This window comes from Pongo abelii, chromosome 19, assembly GCF_028885655.2.
Source record: "Pongo abelii isolate AG06213 chromosome 19, NHGRI_mPonAbe1-v2.0_pri, whole genome shotgun sequence".
Taxonomy (NCBI): domain Eukaryota; kingdom Metazoa; phylum Chordata; class Mammalia; order Primates; family Hominidae; genus Pongo; species Pongo abelii.
The window spans coordinates 50,956,369-50,978,392 of NC_072004.2; the positions used below are offsets into that span (position 1 = coordinate 50,956,369).

At 43.7% G+C, this 22,024-nt stretch overlaps 1 protein-coding gene and 2 long non-coding RNA genes across 3 annotated transcripts in view; 1 reads left to right on the plus strand and 2 right to left on the minus strand.

Moving 5' to 3' along the window:
• The window catches only part of LOC100455839 (HEAT repeat-containing protein 6-like), a 35,674-nt gene extending 33,010 nt beyond the window's left edge, over positions 1-2,664 (minus strand). The window contains 1 exon segment of the mRNA XM_054536708.2: positions 2,428-2,664. Within this exon segment, the coding sequence (XP_054392683.2) occupies positions 2,428-2,646 (219 nt within the window). The 5' untranslated portion in view covers positions 2,647-2,664.
• A 4,662-nt stretch (positions 2,665-7,326) lies between these two features.
• Positions 7,327-12,406, minus strand: LOC100456205 (uncharacterized). The gene is made up of 3 exons (XR_657003.4): positions 11,941-12,406; positions 8,865-8,965; positions 7,327-7,527 (listed from the first exon to the last, which is right to left on the minus strand). It is a non-coding gene; the product is annotated as an uncharacterized LOC100456205 (long non-coding RNA).
• LOC103892821 (uncharacterized) lies at positions 8,961-12,463 on the plus strand. Its single transcript, XR_657004.4, has 2 exons — positions 8,961-10,848; positions 11,905-12,463. It is a non-coding gene; the product is annotated as an uncharacterized LOC103892821 (long non-coding RNA).
• The last annotated feature ends 9,561 nt before the right edge of the window (positions 12,464-22,024 follow it).

Here is a 22,024-nt window from a genome sequence, read left to right on the forward strand (position 1 = left end):
CAAGTGAAGATCCTCAAAACACAGCCAAATGGGAAAATAAAAGTAAATATTCACATTCAAAATGGGGAAAGAAAATGTGAGGCAGGAAGGAAAAAAATGAAGTGATAGCACAAAAATAGGATGTGCTAAAAAAGAAGGAAAAAGCCAGGTACAGTGGCTCACACCTAATCCCAGTTCTTCGGGAGGTCAAAGCGGGAGGACAGCTTGAGCCCAAGAGTCCAAGACCAGCTTGGGCAACATAGTGAGACTCCATCTCTACAGAAAAAACTTTTTTTTAAGAATTAGCTGGATATGGTGGTGTGTAGTCCTAGCTTCTTGGGAGGCTGAGGTGGGAGGATGGCTTGAGCCCAGGAGTTCTAGGTCACAGTGAGCTATGATCTTGCTGCTGCACTCCAGTCTGGATGACAGAGTGAGACCCTGTCTCTTAAAAAAAAGAAAAAAGAAAAAAAAAGGAAAAGAATCAGTATGGTTTTGGTCAGGCTGAAGACTCTGTGCTCTATATATGTAGAGACAGTATAATTAAATAACTAAAAAAAGGCTTCTAGGGTATAAAAGCACAAACTGAAGTTAAAAATATCAAATCTGATTTTTTTCAATGCCGTTGGGAAAAATCAGACCTAACACTTCTATGGATTTTATGCATAATTAGGAAATTCTTAAAAAAAAAAAAAAGAGAGACCTATTTGCAAGTCACATTCTTCATTCATCCATCGATGTTTATAGAATGACAAGGTTCTGAGCACCTACTATGTGCCATAGTGTGCTGCTAGGTCCTTGGGCTCCAAAGGTAAAAACAAACATGTTCCTGAACCTCAAAGAGCTCAGAAACTAGTGAGAGAGAAAGAAACACAACAATTAAAATAAAGTGAATTAAGTACCGAAAGAATAAAGTACAAACTCTGTCCAGAAACAGTAATTAGGGAGGCCTTGTGGAGGTGATGGTAAAGCAGAATCTGGAATGATTTTAAGGATGAGGAGAAATTTGCCAGATAGGGCATCAAAAAACACTGCAAGCAAAGTGGACATAGTATGCAAAAACCTGGAGGTGTGAAACACCAGTAGGTGCCTGAAGAACAGCAAGCTTTAAATGGCTGCACACAGGAACAAAAGGGGGAGTAACAGGAGAGAATGGAAGTTTTGTTGCAAAAGTATCCAATTATACAAATACAGCAAAAGTCCCCGTCTACTGCCTTAATCTTACTCTGCTTCCAATTGACATACACTATTATTCTGTAGTCGATTCTTTCAGACCTTTTACTTTGTGTATATAAACACACATATTTTAAAATCCCTCCTCCAGCTTCACACTGATCTCATTCTGTATGAATTGTTTCGCAACTTGCTTCAACCATTTACCAATACGTATTGAAGCCTTTTCCAAAGCAGATTTTAAATTTTATGATCAATTTTTTTTCCTCCTAAAGAAAAGATCATTCTGGCATCAGAGGAATGACTGGCTTGGAGAGGAGCTAGACAGGAGGCAGGAGATCAGTCAGAGATCAGCGGAACAGTCCAGGCATAAGTCGCCTTGCCTGAGGTCTAAGGCATGCGCTATGGGAATAGACAGGAGGGGATGAACGGAGAAATGTATGAGACACATTCTGAAATACCTGAATTGGACAGGATCTGGGATGAAGGAAGGAAGAACCAGTGTTTGTGTCCTGTGTGACTTGGTGGATGGTGCATGTGTGTTAGAAGGTGGGATGGGCTGGGGACGGGAATGTATGTTTGGAACTAATGAATTTCATCTTTAGGAACTGTCTAGTTTGAGATGCCTGTGCAAGCAGGCAACTTGCACCACTTCCCTCTTTCCTACGTAGGGCCAGAAGGCCATGGTGTCAACAGTTCAGAGAATTCATTAATTTAAGGCCTGATGTGTGTAAGATAACTCAGAAAGACGGCACAGGGAAGGAGCTAGTGTGTAGGAACAGAAAACGTAGGGGTTTTGTGGCAGAGTTTCGTATACTGTATTTTTATGAGCTTCAGTATTTTCATCAGCAAAAAAGACCTAATACTACCCAAGTTCTAAGATTCTCACGTGGTCCGTGTATCATATAGGCAATAAACAGTAGTAATGCATTTTGTCAACAAAGTGTTCTGGGTGCATAGAGAGGGAGTGAAGGAGGGTGCGGGCGAATGGAAAGGTAGTATCAGAGAGGAAACCCGAGGCATATCAGAGCAGGAGTCCTCAAGTTGGGTTTTGCATGACTCGAGCGTGCCACGCCCTGCAGGGTCTTCTAAATGGAGAGAACTAAGGATGTGCCAAGGTAGGAGCGGGCACGCCAGCCTGAAACTAAATCATCAGGCGCGAGAGTGGGAAGAGCAGGGAAAGGCAGGCGGAGGCAACCAGCTGGGTTCCCGGAGGGGTGGGGCCGGGGCCGGGGACAGCAGGCACCGCACCCGCTCTCTCCCGGGCACGCCGCCTACCTCCGGGGCCACGCCACTGCCCTCGCTGTAGTTCTCGGAGATGAGCTGATCGAAGAGCAGGTGGATCTCGGTGCTGGCGGAGCTGCTGTCATCCGGGCGCAGGGCGCAGAGCCTGGCAGACAAGCGGCGAAACCCATTGCCTCGCTCCGGGATTGCTTCCCGCGGTCCCTCCGGCGGCTGCCCGAAAGGCAAGGAGCAGGCAACTTGCACAGCAGCCATGTTTTCTACATGGCGGGTGTGTGTGTGTGCGGGGGGGCGGGGGGGGGCGGGGGGGGCGGGGGGGGTTGGGTCCCAGGGAAATACTTCCGGGGCATCCTCCGCCTCTGCGGGCTAGTTCTGGAAGTACCTTTTTTAGACTGTACTGGGACTCAGAGGGGTTTCTATGACTATGGGACCCCTCCGACTAGTACCCTGCAAATGCTTGTCAGACATTGGCTTGGAGGCCGGGCGAGGTGGCTCATGCCTGTAATCCCAGCACTTTGGGAGGCCGAGGCGGGCGGATCACGAGGTCAGGAGACCGAGACCATCCTGGCTAACACGGTGAAACCCCGTCTCTACTAAAAATACAAAAAAAAATTAGCCGGGCATGGTGGCGGGCACCTGTAGTCCCAGCTACTCGGTAGGCTGAGCCAGGAGAATGGCGCGAACCCGGGAGGCGGAGCTTGCAGTGAGCCGCACCATTGCACTCCAGCCTGGGCGACAGAGTGATACTCCGTCTCAAAAAAAAAAAAAAAAAAAAAAAAGAAAGAAATTGGCTTGGAGATTTTTCGCCGGCCACTCCTTCTTGAGCCCTGACTGAAAAGTGAGTTCTCAATTTGTGCTTCCAGAAAGTTTGTCCTCCCAGAGTTTGTTCCTGGACAGGGCTCAAAGTACCCTGTTCAGTAGTAGAGTTTCAGATTCGGGCTGGAGTTGGAGAGGGTATGTTGTGGATGGCAGTAGCAGAAACCGCTAGTTCTAAGACACCCTTCTATTCTTCTAAAATCTTTCCCCAGGCACAAAACCACCCAGAATAAAGGCTACATTCCCCAGCATTCCTTGCAGTTGGCTGTGGCTATGTGATTACGATCTCGCCAGTGGAATATAGGGCAGCTTTCCTTACTTAAGTGACAGCTGGCTGCACTCTTGGTTCCTTTTTCTCCCCTTTTCCCAGTGTGAATCCTCTCATGGATCATGAGGCACCTTGCCCCACTGGAAGAGTGGAGTTCAACTAGAATTTTGGAGTTCAACTGAATCATGTAAAATATAATCTGCCTAAGGGTGACCGGGTTGTGATGAGACACCCCAAGATTTTCTGAAGCCTTGAAGTCAAGAAGCTGGAGAATAAAATGGCCATTTAAAAATCCGTGATCAGTTTTCAGTCATCCAGGAAGTGAAGGCTTGACTTTCACAGTTGGGCAGATTGGGAAAACCATCTCTAGGGCCTTTGAGTTATGCAAATATAAAGCAAATCCTCACCCCTAGCCCTTAGGGAAAACCTTTAAGTCACCTGAATGTATGTTTTATCCTGAGAATAAAACATTTCTGTTCAGCCATGAAAATTGGGGGTATGCTTTAGCAGAGGTAGTTTTCTGAAGACTTTGGGCTTGGGAAGAAATGTTAATTTTTTTGTTTGGATTTAGATTCCGTTCTGCTGGTATGTTATTTATTATTCCTGGTCTGTGTACATATGTGCATTGTATATGTGCATGTATGTGTGTGTATTCGTGTAAAGAAATGTACTCAAGCATTTGTTCAGAGAAGATCAGGAGCTGAAACCTAGTCATTGGATATATTAATCTGGGTTCCCTGAAAGCAGAGCCTCAGATGAGGTTGATAGGTGAGGGATTTATCCAGGAATGAACAGGGAAGGAAGGAGAATTAATACCAATATGTGCTATTGAGTTGGCCATTGCATAGGGTGACTGATTTTTCAGTCCTCAGGAGTTTCTGAGAAGCCTTGTGAAGCTCTCAAAACCCTTCTGAGGAACAGAGAGGGGACGCATTTATCTGTCATCTTTTGAACTCTATTGTCAAAAGTTGCCCACAAGGCATTAATTCACTGGTGTTCCTGTGTTGAGCATGCATCTGCGCTTGGTTCCTGGAGGAGTCCTATGTTGCAGTCAAAGAAGCCCTGAGGCAAAAGTGAGGAAACTAGGTGCATATCTGAGGCAAGGCTCTCACCAGTTATACCTGTGCTAAGTTAGTAGATGACTGTGATAAACTTGTTGCTGTAGCAATGGCTAGAATAAGAATGTAAGAGCAAGAGTATGTGAAGTAGTACTAAAGAGCTGTCTTACACATTGGACTAGAAGGATGTGAGGCCTGGTCATTTCCACAATGCAGGTTCGAAGAGACTGTGGGAAGGATCTGGGTTTGGTGTGGTTCACCTTAAGCTGCAATGTGGATGACCTACATATTGTGTTATTCAGGGTGGAATGGCCCAGGAATTGTAAAATACAGTATACTGATGCCGGTCTGTTCAGTTCCGGTAGAATATACCCTTGTGGATTAGTGTGGTTCCTTTAAGGAAATGGACATCGCTACTCTGCAGTGATCACCAACTGAAAGAAACGTATCTCAAGCTCTGAGGGAGGCCTTTGAAGGCACCCTGCATTGGCTTGAGTTTAGACAGTAGCACTCCTTCTCCCACCTCCCACCCTGAAACTGTGGAAACACAGCATGGCAAAAGCTCTCTTCCAAGAAAATCTTCTGTCTCCTCCTCAATTCTCTGCATTTTCATAGCCCTACAGTGACTGAGGGGCTTTAAGGGGTGCTAAGCACGTTCACAGCCATTTCCTTTGTTAGATTCTGCATCGGATGATCTGGAACCTCAGTGGAATTTCACTCCTTTCATGTGTGGAAACCTCTCAAGACCACTTTTATCCCTTCATGAGAGTCTGGGTCATCCTAACTCATGTAGGCTTGCATACCCCCACTTCACTGTAATTCACATCTTTGATTATTTCCTTCAGAAAATTTACCATAACCTGCAGTTATCTTGTTTATTTGCTGACTTTATCATCTGTTGCCTTCTCTAGAATGTTAACTTTATGAAGGCACAGATCCTGTTTGTCTCATTCGCTGTTGTATCCCAGGGCTAGCACAGCCCCTGGGATGTGGTAGATGCCCCACAATACTTGTTAACAGAATGAATGAATTCACTAATTTTTTATTCAGCATCCCCTGTTTGCCATTGGTTGATGTGAAAATCAAATGGGATTTTTGTGAAAATGCTCTGTAAACCATAAAGTTTTATAAGTCTTAGCATCAAATTAGGTAGATATTATTTTCCCCTTTTACAGTTGAGAAAATGGTGCCAAAGAGTACAAATGGTTGGTCAAGGCTGCACAGGCAGCAAATTGGTTGAAATCAGATTGCAGCCCAGGCTGGCTGTGATTGTGAAGAACATAGACAAGAAATTATAAACCCATTGTTTTTTACCTCCCACATTTTGTAATGGGGAAAACCAGAAGAGAGGAGCTTGATTTCAGTATCCAGGTTACACATTGAACCAGGAGAGGCTAGGAAGGAGGATTGGCCTTGAGTTCTGTTTCAGGGTCATCAGCCTATCTATTTGATTACATAGTAGTCCCCCCTTATCAGTAGTTTCACTTTCAGCCTTTTCAATTACCCGTGGTCAATCGCAGTATGAAAATATGAAATGCGCTGGGCACAGTGGCTCATGCCTGTAATCCCAGCACTTTGGGAGTCCGAGACAGGCTGATTACTGGAGGTCAGGAGCTCGACACCAGCCTGACCAACATGTTGAAACCCCGTCTCTACTAAAAATACAAAAATTAGCCGGATATGTTGGCACACACCTGTAATCTCAGCTACTTGGGAGGCTGAGGCAGGAGAATCACTTGAACCTGGTAGGCAGAGATTGCAGTGAGCCGAGATCACACCATTGCACTCCAGCCTGGACCAAAGCAAAACTCCGTCCAAAAAAAAAAAAAAAAAAGGAAAATTCCAGAAATAAACAATTCATACATTTCAACTTGCTGCTGTTCTGGGTAGCGTGATGACATCTTGCGCCATCCCACTTCATTCTGCCTGGAATGTGAATCATCCCTTAGTCAAGCATATCCACGCTTTATATGCTACCCACCCGTTAGTCACTTAATAACTATCTCAGTTATGAGATCCACTGTCCCAGTGCTTGTGTTCAAGTAACCTTTATTTTGCTTAATAATGGTCTCAAAGCATAAAAGTAGTGATGCTGGCATATTGTTATATTTGTTCTATTTTATTATTAGTTGTTGTTAATCTCTTACTGTGCCTAATTTATAAATTACACTTTATCATAAGTATGTATTTATGGGACAAAACACATATATATAGAGTTTGATACCATCCACGGCAGTATATGTAGAGTTTGATACCATCCACAGTTTTGTGCATTCACTGGGGTTCTTGGAACATATCCCTTGTGGATTAGGGGTACTACTGTGTTAATAATCATTGTAGTTAACACTTACTGAATGCTTTCTATGTGTCAGCACTTTATGTGACCCTCTTTTATCTTTGTAGTTTCATGAGGTACTATTATATATATGAGAAACTGAATCACAGAAAGATGAAGACTCTCACTGAAGGCCACATGGCTGTGTGGTGGCCCTGGGTTTGAAATTCAGAGTCAGGGCTCCTGACCACCATGCTATAATGCATAGGCCTTATATGGCATTCAACATGAGATTATAGTTTAGGCCCTGACACTTACCTGCTGTATGACTTTGCCCCAAACCTCAGTGTCCTCAAATGGTGATGATAAGAAGTGCAGTCAAAAGGTTGTTAAGGTTACTTAGATAATGCCTGGGGAGAATTTAACATGGTCCTTGTTGATAGTCAGTACCCAACAAATGTCATCTGTCCTCCTCCCCCTCCTCCTCACCTTTAACCAAATAACTCAAATAGTATGAGTGCTTTTAACAATGATGATTTATTGAAAGAAACAACCCCTCTTCCCTGCCTCCCATATCTCCTGTAGTCTCCATCCACAGGCTCGCTGTTTTCATCCATCTTCCTAGTCAAGGAACCCTAGACAGTCACATCTTGGAAGATAGGAACTCCAGGAAGGGATGATAATCTTAGAGAAAGATGATCCTTAAGATAACTCTTCATCTGAGAAAAAGACAAAAAAAAAATTATGCCTGAGACCTGCTCTTTTGGGGACCTGGGTCCACAGAGTACAATCAAGAGGCAACAGTTCCCAATTTGGGAAATCAATCGCACCTGCAAAGAGCCAGCCAGGCCCTAAGCAGCCCAAGGATTGCAGGTGGATTGGCCAAACAGTACATTCTGAACACAAAGGGTTTTTATTTAAAGTGTATGCCAATTCTGTTGTGTTTAGTGCAGCTTAGTTTATAATAAAAACTGAATTATGGTAGCTTTTTATTATGCATTTTTCAACTAATGGCTACTGAAAACAAGTAGATTATCCTGTGAGGCCCCTGAGATATTTTCACAGATAAGGGGTTCTCATAAGTCAACATGGCAAGGTACATCACAGGGTTAAAATGAACATACTCTTTTTTTTTTCTTTTTTTTGAGACGGAGTCTCACTCTGTCACCCAGGCTACAGTGCAGTGGCACGATCTCAGCTCACTGCAAGCTCCGCCTCCTGGGTTCATGCCATTCTCCTGGCTTAGCTTCCTGAGTAGCTGGGACTACAGGCGCCCGTCACCACACCCGGCTAATTTTTTTTTGTATTTTTAGTAGAGGCAGGGTTTCACCCTGTTAGCCAGGATGGTCTCGATCTCCTGACCTCATGATCCACCCACCTCAGTCTCCCAAAGTGCTGGGATTACAGGCATGAGCCACTGCACCCGACCAATGAACATACTCTTTATTCATCAATTTTACATCCTAGAATTTGTCCCAAGGAAGTTAATAAGTGCGTGTATACCAATTTAATATTTGTTACAGTCATATTCATAATATCAGAATAAGAAATATCTTAAACATGTATTACTAAAGGTTGCTAAGTATCTGAGCATAGATGATGAACTTCTATAGGTTATCAAAGATGATGGGATAGAAGCATTAGTATTGACATTAAAAGTTATTTGGTAGCTATTTCTAAGTGAAATAAAAAATAAAAATAGGCACAAGATTATCTCCTTTTTATATAAATATTATATATTTGTGTATGTTTAAAATATGCACCAAAGTGTTAAGCAGACATTGTTTTGGGGTGGGGGATTATGTGTGATTTTTATCATTTTGCTTAAGTAAATAGTCCAATTTTTCTCCAGGGCATACTGGGTTAGGGAATTATTTTAAAGGTGTGGAAACCACCAGCCTGTGATGGATGCATCTTTTTCTTGGTAAGGGTAGGGGAAGAGGCAGACAGTAGGTTTCTGTCCTACTCATTTCTGGAAAGTCCCACTGAGGCCAAGTGCACAACCTACCTAGACTGAACAATGTTTGGGAAAGCAGGGAGGGCCTGGTGTTTTTACCTGTCCTTACCCTGCAACACACTCATGGCCACACCCATTGCTGACACAGTGGTCTCCAGGGTTGCAGTCCCAGTCACCTGTGCAGAGCTCGATGCAGGTACCTATGGAAGAACGGATGTGCTGAAAACCACCGTACTTTTGGGACAGATGCTAGGGAGAACAGCCCTTAAGAAGTCAGTTCTACATTTTTCTTTTCATTCAATATGTATATGATTTATTACTTGAAGAATAATATCATTAACATCTTATATATTCTAGTTAAAAGCAATGCATTCACATAATCTCAAAACAGTAAGGCCGACTTTAGAGATGGGGATAATTGTGTTTGTGGAGGGGAAGTGCAGAGAAACCCACTTAAATGTCTTCACTTTCCCCACTCTGCAGGGAAGAGTGGAGAAGAAGAGACTCACATTTACCACGTGCCATCGGGAATCCCTTGCAGTCAGCCCATGCAGTGAGCCTTACTAGGCCCACTTTACAGGTGTGGCAGTTGGGGCTCACAGAGGTGACTTGCTAGCCAGTGAATACAGAAGTGAGATTCAACTGAGATTTGCCTGGCCGTTCAGTCTGAGCACCTTCTGCTGTCCCACATGGTGAAGCTCATCCTGACATAAATGCATATCTCCAAATTTCAAGGAGTCATTTTGGATCTGATTGGAGGCTCCCAAATTCCCAGAACATCAAGCTCTTTGAGGACCAATGAAGTAGGTTCAAAGAGTTGACTAAGATCACACAGGCTTCTAGGAAAACATACGCAGAACTCTGGATGAATATGTACTGTACTTTGATTGGCTACTCAGCTATTAGCAGGAATTTCTTTACCTGATTATGTCTCTGGGTCTTTCTGGGACTTTTCTCATCTGTAAAAAGGGGCCCCTGGATTCAGCAGGGGTAATGAATTTTATTCTCCATTGTCAACTTCAGTCAATAGAGGTGGCTCTCTGATGCTGTGTTGAGAAGGGTCAGACACCTTGTCCAGGTTCAAAGAGAAAGAGTGCTAGGACTGGTTAGCAGTATCTGAGGGGTGTAAGAAGGGGACCTGGTGGGATATCTTCAATGTAGTTGTAGATCTCAGAGAAAATCAATACCATCCCCCCATGCTTCCCGTAGCTTTTGTTGATTTGTGGTGAGCAGGCTGAACATCCCGCTTCCCCACTTACAGCAGTTTGACTTATTAAGTCAATAATATATACTTATTAAGTATATGTTGATTTCTTACTATGTGAACAGAGGAAATTATTCAGCAAATACAAAGATGTAAGACAAACAAACTTAGAGTCTAACAATATGGATAAGACATACTCAAAGTACTAAAAACAAAGCAATATGTAACAAGTGTCCTAAGAGAGGTATATCTGAAGAGTTAAAGAGTCTCAGCTGGGCATGGTTGCTAATGCTTGTAATCCCAGCACTTTGGGAGACTGAAGTGGGAGGATCGCTTGAGCACAGAAGTTTGAGACCAGCCTGGGTGACAGTGAGACCCAATCTCTACAATTTTTTTTTAAATTAGCCGGGCTTAGTGTCATATGCCTGTGGTCCCAGCTACTTGGGGAACTGAGATAGGAGGATCACTTGAGCCCAGGAGACTGAGGCTGCAGTAAGCCATGATCATGCCACCGCACTCTGGTCTGGGCAACAAAGCAAGATCCTGCCAAAAAAAAAAAAAAAAAAAAAGGTTCAGAGAATATGACATTACGTCCAATTAGATTAATCAGAAAAGGTGAGTTTTGAAGTGTAGGAATCTTTTTAAGGCAGAACTGAGGGGCATGGGTGGAGTGTTGTGAGAAGGAAAAAGAATTACTAGCAACAGTTCACAAGGGGAAATGCAACAGGGCTGGGATTAGTTAGGGTGAGGCAAGTGAAGTGCCTTGCACAATGCTGGTGGTGAGCACCCATTTAATGTTTGCACCCTGGTTACCTCATCCACTTCACTCCTCACCCTGAAACACAAGGAACACAAGAGGAGTGGCAAATGGAAGGCTGGGTAAGTGTTAGGGAACAGCTGGAAATGAAGCAGGAAAAGTAAGCAGGGGATAAAGTTACGGGGGTTGGGGGACAGATCTCGAGGGCCTCAGGAGTTTGGATTTCATTTGATAGATCAAGAGAGGGATGTGGTTGCTGTTTAATTAGGAAGATTATCCTGGTGTGAGAGCCTAGAATGGAACAGAATTCAACAAGCAGCAGAAAGACAGGGGCAGGGAGAGCTATTAGGAAGCTCCTTGGATGGCCCAGACATGAGGTCATCGGGGCTGGAAATACTGCGTGACAATGGGAGATGGCAGGGGAAGGAAAGAACATATGCAAGAGACACTTTCAAAGAATGGACAGTATTTGGCAACCAGTTTAATGGCGGGGGAAGGAGAGCAAAGAAGAGAGGAAAGTAATAACTGAATCCAATAATGTTTAGAGAAAAGAATAAAATACCATGAAGGATAATGCAAGAGAAAAGAAAGTTTGAGAACTGAGGAGGTGGCAAGCAGTGTCAGACACTGCAGACGTTAAAGACTTGGTGACTGAGGAGTCATGAGATTTGTCCACAGGATCTGGGAGAGAAGTCTCAGGAGAGTGATGGGGCAGGGATGGAGGCTGTAGGCTGTCTTCAAGGGGTCAAGGAATGACTTATGGGGGTGTAAGGGCAGAGAATTAAGATTACTCCTTTGAGAATGTTGGTAAAAGGAAAAGAAAAGATTGAGATGATTAATATTTAACATGATTAAGAAAACATTTTCTCGAGATGATCCAATTCATTTGCAGCAAGAGAGGAAGAAGCTTATGGAGAGGGAGATGGCAGGAGTCAGAGGGTGGCTGATGAGGGGGTAAGAGGGGAGGTACAGAGAGTCCACATGGAGCGGTGACCCAGGGAAAGGAGTGCAGGAAAGTGGAGGTAGAAGAAAAGAGATTCTGCTCTGGGGAGCTGAGTAGCGGCAGTTGGAGGGTCCCTGCTGTGGCCCTTTAAGACCTTTTCTTCTTTCCTTTCTTCCCCTCTCCTCCCCACACACACTGGTACCTGATGTCCTACTTTCTGGCCCCCTCATTTAAGGAAAAATAAACAGGGCTACCTTCTGCCTGGACTCACCCAAAAGCTGCAACGGTCTCACTGCAGCCTGAAGCTCTTGTACCTCTAGGCTGAAGATGATGAGGATCACAAGGAGGAGGAAGGCTGCCAACTTCATGTTGCTGTTGGAAGGCTTTGGAAAAACACAGCACGGCTGAGAGCAGCTGAAATTTATACCTGCCACCCACTGAGCTGGAATGCAAGGCCAGGGGTGGGACTAGGGACAGCAGACACCTAAGCCCTGCCCAGAAACTGACGTTTCTGGAGAACAGCCACCCACCCTGTGTACCCTGGGTCCTTCCACATTACCTAAGCAAGGCTCTGAGCCAAGGGAACACCCTCCTCTGACACACAAGTAAGACTCCTACATCTGGCTGAGTGCAGTGGCTCACATCTGTAATCCCAGCACTTTGGGAGGCCGAGGCAGGAGGATCACTTGAGCCCAGGAGTTCAAGACCAGCCTGGGTAACAAGAGCAAGACCCTGTCTCTACAAAATTAAAAAAAAAAATTAAATAATGGAAAAGACTCCTAAATCAAAAAAGCTGTGAGTGACTGAGAAAAAGGGGCTGGCGTGGGGAGGGTGGAGGAATGAGTATTAACTTTTATTATGTATATTCATTCACTCATTCATTTTCAACATAAGTATTGAATGTCTGCTCTGGGCCAGGCATGGGCTAGGCATGAGAGAATCCCAAAGAGAAATTACAGTCTGGGAGCTAGGTGCCAGGTAGCAAGGGTGCAGTCTGCTCTTTCCCTTCTTCCCCCGACCCACCACACCCACCCACCCCCACCCCCAACTTCCAGGCCTAGCACCTCTGGAAATGAGGGCAGGGAAAAGCAGTACAGAACAGGCAGGGGTGCTCCCTTATCACCCACTGGTGGTAGAGAGTTGACTTCAGTCTCCCACTGCCTTGGTCTGATTCTGTTGCTGGGCACCTAGGCAGGTGTGATGGTCTTTGCCTATAGGAGCTACGTAATTTTCTTGAGATAAAGCTCTGCTTCATCTCATCCAGCTTCATTTCTGAGAACCCAAACTCAAGTTATGCATATTAAACTCTTCTAGGATATCTCTCATCCTGCAGCTCTGGGGTGGGAGTGGGGGCGGGACCATAGTAACCAACCAGCTGGGGAGTGAGGTTTCATTTCCCCCTCCTTGTAGCACTCCTAATCTAGATGAATGATTTTCTTAAACACACACTCCCCTTGGTTTTTTTGGGGGGGGTGAGTGGGGGTGGTGTCAGGGGTAGGGAGAAATATGCCCTCTTCCCTCTCCAATGGCAAGGGTGCGGGGAGACATGTATAACTTTTGGCCGTGTGTCCTGTGTCCCACAAGATACCTTATATAATGTGAGATAAGGAGGATACCTGGGCTGGTTGAGGGTAGTAAGACAAGTTTGCAACCTTGTGATAGGCCCCCTGGGCCACTTTCTAAAGTGAAGTCAACTGTAGACTTCACTTGTAGGTCTAAAGTACATGATGTTTCACTTCTGGTTCCTAATTCTGATGTTACAGGGAGAGACCGACTCTCTTCTACTTCATGTATCACAGTTCCTGAAATGCTATTGGTTAGAGGTCTATTGGGCAAACAACTGACCTTTTCTGCAAATCCTTCTTATCTAACAAGACTCAGCCTAAATGTCACCTCCAAAACTTTCCTCAACCTCCACCCCTAGGGAAGTAACATTCTCTTAGTACTTATCTTGTCATAGGACTTCTCAGACTCTATTGTAATTAATTATTATGATCATTTTGCATTTCTCTCCTGTATCTTGATGGCTAGCATGGGGTCTTACTGATCTTTCATCCTCAGCGCTCAATAATGGGCATTTATTATCCTCAATAATGTGTGTTTTGGGAGGATGAGGAGAATTCAGAGAGCCATTGTAATTAGGAAGACACCTCACATGGTTTCCAATACAGACAGGCATTATTATTGCCATGTTACCGTTGAGGAGACTAAGCCACAGAGAGTTTAACTAGCCCCAAATAATAGTTAAATGGCAGAATCACAGTCAAACTCCAAAGACAGTGGTCTAAACGAGTACACATTACTGTCAGGCTACATCCAAATTCTTAGAAAATAATTTAGACTCATCTCTGGCTACAGATAAAGAGCTTTTGAGGTCACAGAATTCTGCTTCATCTAGTGTGGCACCCCAATCACCATTTCATTAGCATAGAATAACTGCTTTGAGCTAAGCAACTCACTCTAGAGGCTTCTGAGTACTCAATCAGATTAAAAGTAGGTGCCATCCACCCAAAACTGTTACTTTGGTTTTAAGTGAGTTGAGGAACAGCATGTGGCCCCTATTGCTGGCTGTTTACTAAGGCCGTTTCGAGGTTGTGAAAAAAAAGCCTGATCCAAGTATAGCACAGTGGCCTGAGAGTGAGGACCCCGGAGTGGGACAGGTCTGGTTTGCATCTGCTCCACTACTTGCTAGCTGTGTGACCTTGGGAAAATTAACTTCCCTTTCTGACCCTCACTTCTCTTTTCTGGAAAGTAGGGAGTATAATTCCTACTTCAATATTGGACAGACCAAATTACCATATATGTACACATACATACCCCTGGCAGAGAATCCTCAACACTAGCAGCTACTAGTCTTGTGAATTTCTGTGAAAGGGGATGCATGTCTTTCTATTCCCTAGAGCAGGGCAGCTACAGACAGCTCATGCAAAAGTGTATCATTTCATTAAGGAAATATTTCAAGATAAAGAAAACTCAGAACGTGTTCCTATTTTATTCTGCTGGATATTGTAAAGTGAACCATGAAGAGACTCCAAGGCTGAAGCTAGTATTACTGTCACTTCCATAGCTCTTTGTGGGCTCCTGATTCCCATATGGAGGTCAGGAAGCTTAGTATGTGACCAATTCTGCCTAGAGTCATTAGCAAGGGAGGGTCAATAAAGTCACAATCTTATATAATTTCCTCACAAGGTGACAAAGAGTATAGCAATTGTCTACAGGGGACTTTCACCACCCAAAGGGCTCCTGCTCCCAATGAGAGCCTTTACAACATGAGAGGGTCATTATCAGCAATGGCTTGTGAGTACTCAACTGTTCCAAATATCAGCTCCGCTGCTCCCTATGCTCTCAAATTAGAGCATGAGACCAAGACCTGGGTTTCTGGGAGGGGCCTGCAAGAGATAGCTGGACACCACGATAGGCATGCATCCTTCCACCTACACCTCTTCATCTTGTACCAGATCTAGATAGTGTAGCAGGTAAGCCTAAGAATCTGAGCTCAGGAACCAGATCACCTGGACTCAGATCCTGACTCCAACTTAGTAGCTGCATGACCGAGGACAAGTTATTTAACCCCAACATCATGTTGCTGGGGGAAGTTTCCTTTGATGACAACACAGATGGTCAGAAATGGGCTAAGATTTATGTCTTCCCTCCCAGCATGTGCATCCTGGGTCATGACACAGGTATTTGGAAGCTTAAGTCCCGATAGGAAGCTGACCTTTCTGGATTCTATAGACCTGTGTTTAGCATTAAATATTTTCAAACAAGCTCTCTAAGCCAAGGGAAACAGCGTCTTCTGCCTAATAATTAAGACTTCTAAAGAATGGTGGCCACTTTGAATGACAGAGAGAAATGGGGCAGGGAGAAAGGAACTGGCCTATACTGGGCCAGTTCCTTCTATGTGCCAGATTTTACTCCCCTCCCCCCCACACACACACAGATCTCCTATCTCCACCCCCTTTAAATATCAAAAACATTATAAGAGGTTGTCTTCATTTCACACCTGAAGAGACAGTAGCTTGCCCAGGTTTACACAATTCCCCAAGTCCTGATTTCAAATCCCAAGCTCTCTCCTTCACATGACACTGTTTATGACTTTCCCTTACACACTCCTGTTTACCTGAGTTTAGATCCAAATATTAATATTACAGAGCTCAGGTCTTGGCTTAGGAACAAGGACTGGCATTCTCTTTTCTTCTTCCCCCAATCTTCACAGAACTATCTAGAATTCCTCATTCAGTCACACTATCTGAAATGTTAACAAGTAGAGACTTCCTAGGGTAAAAAACCTCCTGGCATGTTCGGATGTAGGGAAAATCCCATATTTGGTTATAATAACATTTTATTTCCTCTTTCCAACTTGAAAAAAACTCAAGCCTTCTTGTATTACAGGTTCTCAGAAATGTTGATCCATCTTTTGTATCTAAGTTTTTATTTCTCCTTTTACAAAAGCTGCTCTTACTACTACCAGCTTTGCTGCTCTGTAGGCTCTGAACGGTCAGAAGAACATTCACGTTATGAGGATGACTCTGTGGAATGCTTGACCACTAAGTCTGGCAAATAGCTGGTCAGTCTTTTTCACTTGAGCCACAGTTGGGGAGGCAAGCCTCTATATGAGGGGCAGAGGCTGGCTGGCTGTTTACTAGACTCATTTCTTCTTTCTGACGACATGGTAGCTCACATTTCCTAGCATCCTTTGCTGTTGGTTTGCTACAGCCATGCAATTGAGTTCTAGCTAATGGAGTATAAGCAGCAGTGATGCATTCCACTTCCAGGGTGAGACCCCTAACTCCCTTGTTCCCCATGCACAGCCTTCCACTCTCTTCTTCCTATTGCTGGCATGAAGCACATAAGCAAGCTATCTTGGAAGCCATGTGTTGAAGCTGGTGAAGACTACAAGATGGAAGGAGCCTGGTCCCAGAATCAACATTTGGAGGAAAACTGCTTGCTGTTCAACTACACCAGTTTTGGATTTCACACAGGGAGGGATAACCAGTAAGGGATAACAAGTTAAACCAGTAAGATTTGGGTTTCTGACCCCCTAGCTGACCAACAGATCAGCTGACCCCCTTCTTATCCCCTAGCTGACTGATAGATTCATGAGAACTATTGGGGGAACCCGCCCCCAGTATTTCAACATTGGTTCTTTCTATTTTCCATAGGTGTCGGCCAGCTGAGAAATAAAGAGAAAGAGTACAAAGAGAGGAATTTTACAGCTAGGCCACTGAGGGTGACATCACATATCGGTAGGACCATGATGCCCGCCCAAGCCTGAAAACCAGCAAATTTTTATTAAGGATTTCAAAAGGGGAGGGGGTGTACAAACAGGGAGTAGGTACAAAGATCACATACTTTAAAGGGCAAAAAGCAGAACAAAGATCACATGCTTCTGAGGAAACAGGACAAGGGCAAAAGTAGAACTCCTGATAAGGGTCTATGTTCAGCGGTGCTTGTATTGTCTTGATAAACATCTTAAACAACAGAAAACAGGGTTCAAGAGCAGAGAACCGGTCTGACCACAAATTTACGAGGGCCAGGTTTTTCCCCACCCTAGTAAGCCTGAGGGTACTGCAGGAGACCAGAGAGTATTTCAGTCCTTATCTCAACCGCATAGGACAGACATTCCCAGAGCAGCAGTTTATAGACCTCCCCCCAGGAATGCATTCCTTTCCCAGAGTATTAATATCCTTGCCAGGAAAATAATTTAGCAATATCTTTCCTACTTGTATGTCCATTTATAGGCTGTCTGTGAGAAGAAAAATATGGCTCTTTTTGCCCGACCCTGCAGGCAGTCAGACCTTATGGTTGTCTTCCCTTTTCCCTACAAATCACCATTATTCTGTTCTTTTTCAAGGTGTACTGATTTCATATTGTTCAAACATACATGTTTTACAATCAATTTATACAGTTAACACAATTATCACAGTGGTCCTGAGGTGACATACATCCTCAGCTTATGAAGATAACAGGATTAAGAGATTAAAGTAAAACAGGCATAAGAAATTGTAAAAGTATTATTTGGGAACTGATAAATGTCCACAAAATCTTCACAATTTATGTTCCTCTGCCACAGCTTCAGCTGGTCCCTCCATTCGGGGTCCCTGACTTCCCGCAACATCTCTCCCTTTCTTTTTATATAGATATGCATGGCGATGAAGTCTTGTTCGTTCTCTTGGTTTTGATGCAGGATTATTTTACTGGTCCAGCACACTAAAAACAAGCTGATTACACAGAGAAACATGATTCCAAAATTTAGTACAGTGGAGCCCCCAATAGACTTAATCCAAGTTGTGGGGTTTAGTTCAGAAATACTTTCTGCCACCTGATCTAATACCTCAGTTCCAGGCACATTAGATAAATGAGCTTGACAGGCTTCAAAATTTGTTTCTTTAATTTAGTTTTGTCCAAGGATAAATTATCTTCCCTACCCAGAAGGTGTCCTTTGACCACTTCCCATGAATGATCAGTCTTGTTGTAGGAATATGGTGTGATACAGAAATCAGAAGTATTCCAATTGCACTGCATTTGCATGTGATGTTTGAGACTTAATAGCCAATCCCCAAGCCAAATAACAGACTGTCTTAAATCATTAATTTAGATTAGCTAATTTTTGATCAATGCCTTGTTTAGAATTCCACATTTGGGTGGAATTGGCTTGCCAATCATTGACAAATGAGCCGTTTGAATAGATTGGTGTAATGCCACTCTGGCAGTGGTGGCCAGTGCAGTGACTGTAATTAGGCCCATGATCATAACGATTAAAGTGAAAACAAATCTCTTAGATCTTTTGAGAATTCATTGTAATACTTCATTAATTAAATGTACTGAGGGGGAAGATTCCCAAGGTCTGGGTAAAGTTACTGGTATCCAGATTCCTTCTCGAGCTCAAACCAAGAAGACATTTTTCCTGGAGTCAAAACAGGAGTTAAGACAAGTGTATAAATGACAATTAATGCATTGGACAGTTTGATTGTTCGTCCAAATTTTGGTATTTCCCACTAACTGCATCTAAGGAGACTTAACACAACTCTGTATGGGAATAGTCAGGTTGGAGGTAAACAAAGCAGAATGTTTGAATCTATGTTGATACTGAGGGAGAGAAGCGGCGGTGGCAACGCCCAATGTTCTTTGCCTTAAAGAAGCAATCCAAGGTGCCCGAGGATGCTGAAGAGGTAAGAGGGGCATACCTGGGTCAAGAAGAATTATCATAATGCCAATTGGAGTCCCATAAAGGGGGTTCAGCATCGAAAAGAGGAAAAGGATTCAAAGGGGATTTATCCTGGGATTCAGAATCATGGATGCGAGGGGCGGTAGTGGGGACAACAGACAGAAAAGTTTCCCATTCCCATACTCACAGTCCGGACATGGCAATAACCAGTTTCCAAAGTTCTGGGTGTTCTGGGCTCAGAATGGGGAATATCATACAAGGCCTTGGGGGGGTAATGCTTTTATATTCTCATTTTAAGGGAAAGAATGAGCTGAACCTCCTATGCAAAGTAGGATGATGACCCTTGTCCTCCCAATAAGAAATAAAATAAGTAGCCTCCAGGCATTCCCTTCTGCCACAGGAGCAATTGTTTTTTAAATAGCCCTTTGGTGCCCAATCTATTACTAAACCACATGAGTCATTTTTTAATATTACTGCATGTGAGTTAACACAGTCTTCCCAAATTGAAGTTTTAGATGGGCCCTCAAAATTTTTAGGACATGGTTTTCCTACAGGTTTATATTGAAAGTATGGGGTATCTCCTATTACTCCCCTTTTCATTTGTCTTAAAGGAGAAAGGGAGAGGCCAGAGACCAAATGTCCCCGTTGTCCTGTAGCTCATCTCTCCAAAAGATAAGCAGCCCAGACTTGAGTTTCTAGATGGATACAACCAGGTGCATGTCTGAGGCACAGAGGAGTGTATTTATAACCCATAGTAACATTAAATGCAGTGCCTTCTTCTCCTGGTTGAGTGGGGCAATGGTCATCTATAGCTCCAGGCATCCACACACTGTCATTAGTATAGATTTCTGCAGGAGCATCCATTCAGGTGAGAGGTTGAATAAGTGGAGGAAAAGGCACATAAGCCTAATAAGAATAATTTTATGTAGCAGGTAAATCAGTTGGTGAGGGGGAAACTAGTGAGACAGAAAGTATAAGGAGGAGAATTGTTAAATAAAACCTATTGTAAGTGAGATCCAGTGCTGAAAGAGGAAGAGAAGAACAGAGGGATGTTATTTTCAGGCTAATAGAAATGGTGAGATTTTTAGGTTCATAAGGAGAAAAAGAAAGGGAATTAGGAGAAGTGGGATTAGTTAGAGGGGTCTCCATTGCCATTAGGGAGGATTGAACCAGACCTATTTTGATTTGGCATGCCAGTTTCTGAGGAGTCGGCACAGATCTCACCAGGTATGAAGGCAGTCTCTGACGTGGACGTCTTTTCCCTGTGGTTTTCATTGTCAGTAGTCACACAAAGTTTAAGTCTTCTAGTGGGCACCCAGACAGGGAATTGATGATCTCCTGGTGAAACACAAGTATACCCTTTTCTTCACGTTATAACTGTTCCAGGTTCCCAGGTATTGGTCTGGGAGTTTTTCCATAACACTGGCTTGCCTTCATTTAGGGAGAATTTTTTGCCTGTATAATGGTGTTCAGCTGCAGTCAGGGTATTGTCTTTAGGAACATTTAGAAAGTTTAAAGTAAACAATGCTAAATGTAACTGGGAGTGGCGAGTGGTTAAATTATGCTTTTAAACCAGCCTTGTCTTCTTTTACAGTAACTTGAAGAAGTTTAGTAATTCCTTCATGTTTTGGACCGAGACCAAGTCTGGGAACAAACCTCATGTTTTCCATTATATGTTGACTGGGAGCACTGTAAGAGTTATGTGGAATATTAATTTCAGCCCTCCATTGTGCCAGCAAATCTCTGCCCCAAAGATTAATGGGGATTGGCATGATATAAGGCTGAATTGTACCCTTTTGACTATCAGGGCCAGTGCAAGTCAAGATAAATGTGCTCTGGTGAACTTCATCAGCTTTTCCACACCTACTAGTCCCATGTTAGTGGGATGTTTAAGCCAGGAGGAAGGCCATAAATTAGAGGAAATAATAGAAACATGAGCCCCAGTATCAACTAGGCCCTCAAACTTTTTTCCTTGAATGTATATGGTGCAGGTGGGCTGTTGTTTAGAAATTACATTAATCCAATAAGTGGCTTTTTCACTGCCGGAGCCCATCCCAGGGCCCTGTGTCTTATCTCCTTTGTTTAAAACCATATTAGGTAATAAAAGTAATTGAGCAATTGACTCACCAGCTGGAATGGAAACAGGAGCCTTGGCAGACACCATAAGTTTAATCTCTTCAGAGGAATCAGAATTAATGAGACCAGTATGAACAGTGATTCCTTTAGCAGAGGTGGATGTCCTACCTAACACCAGGCCCAACGAACCTTGAGGTAAAGGGCCAGTGACCCCCATGGGGACAATTAAAGGCAAAGAATTAGGTAGTAAATTTAGAGGAATGGTACTACAGAGATCGACCATTCTGCCCCCTACTGTGGAGGTAGACAAGCATTGTACTGAGACAGAAGAAGAGGCTGCGACCCATCTGGGTTGGCTGTAGGTAAATTTGTTTGTGCTGGGGGCTGCATTGGGACAGCTTGAAGCAGAAACGCAACATTGGTCTGAGTCTGAGGTGTCCCATTTGATATTGGGGCCTGGGACTGGCCCTGCTTCCTGTTTCCCTGGTTCTGTGGCAAGGGATTTCCATCTATATCAGACTTAGAGTGACAAGTACTTGCCCAATGTTTACCTTTACGACAATGAGGGCAAACAGTAGCAGGAGCATTTGACCATGTTTGTTGAGCTGGCTTGGCCACTTTTAAGTTTTTGACAGTGCAATTTTTTTGAGTATGACCAAGTTGACCACAGTTATAGCAGGCTTCAAGAAAAGAATCAGTCGAGCCAGTTTGGTTGCTGTCCTTCATGGCCCATGCCCACAGAATAGCTTGTGGGTCTCCGATCCAGTGCCTTCACAAGCTTTAATATATGCAGGCAACACCTCATGATCAGGTAAATTTTATCATTGGACAGAACACTTGGCCATTTTACACTCATGGTTCACATTCTCAAAAGCTAACATACAAAGGAGAATACCTTGAGCGTGCTCATCAGAGACAGATTTTTGAACAGCATCTTGTAGTTTAGCCAAAAAATCAGGATATAATTCATTGTGACCCTGTTTAACAGTAGTAAAAGAAACAGGAGCTTGGCTTGGGGCACATAATTTATCCCAAGCTCTCATACACACCTTTGTTACTTGTTCTGTGGTGACAGCATCAAAGCCTAATCGGGCGGTAGTGTCAGAGTAAT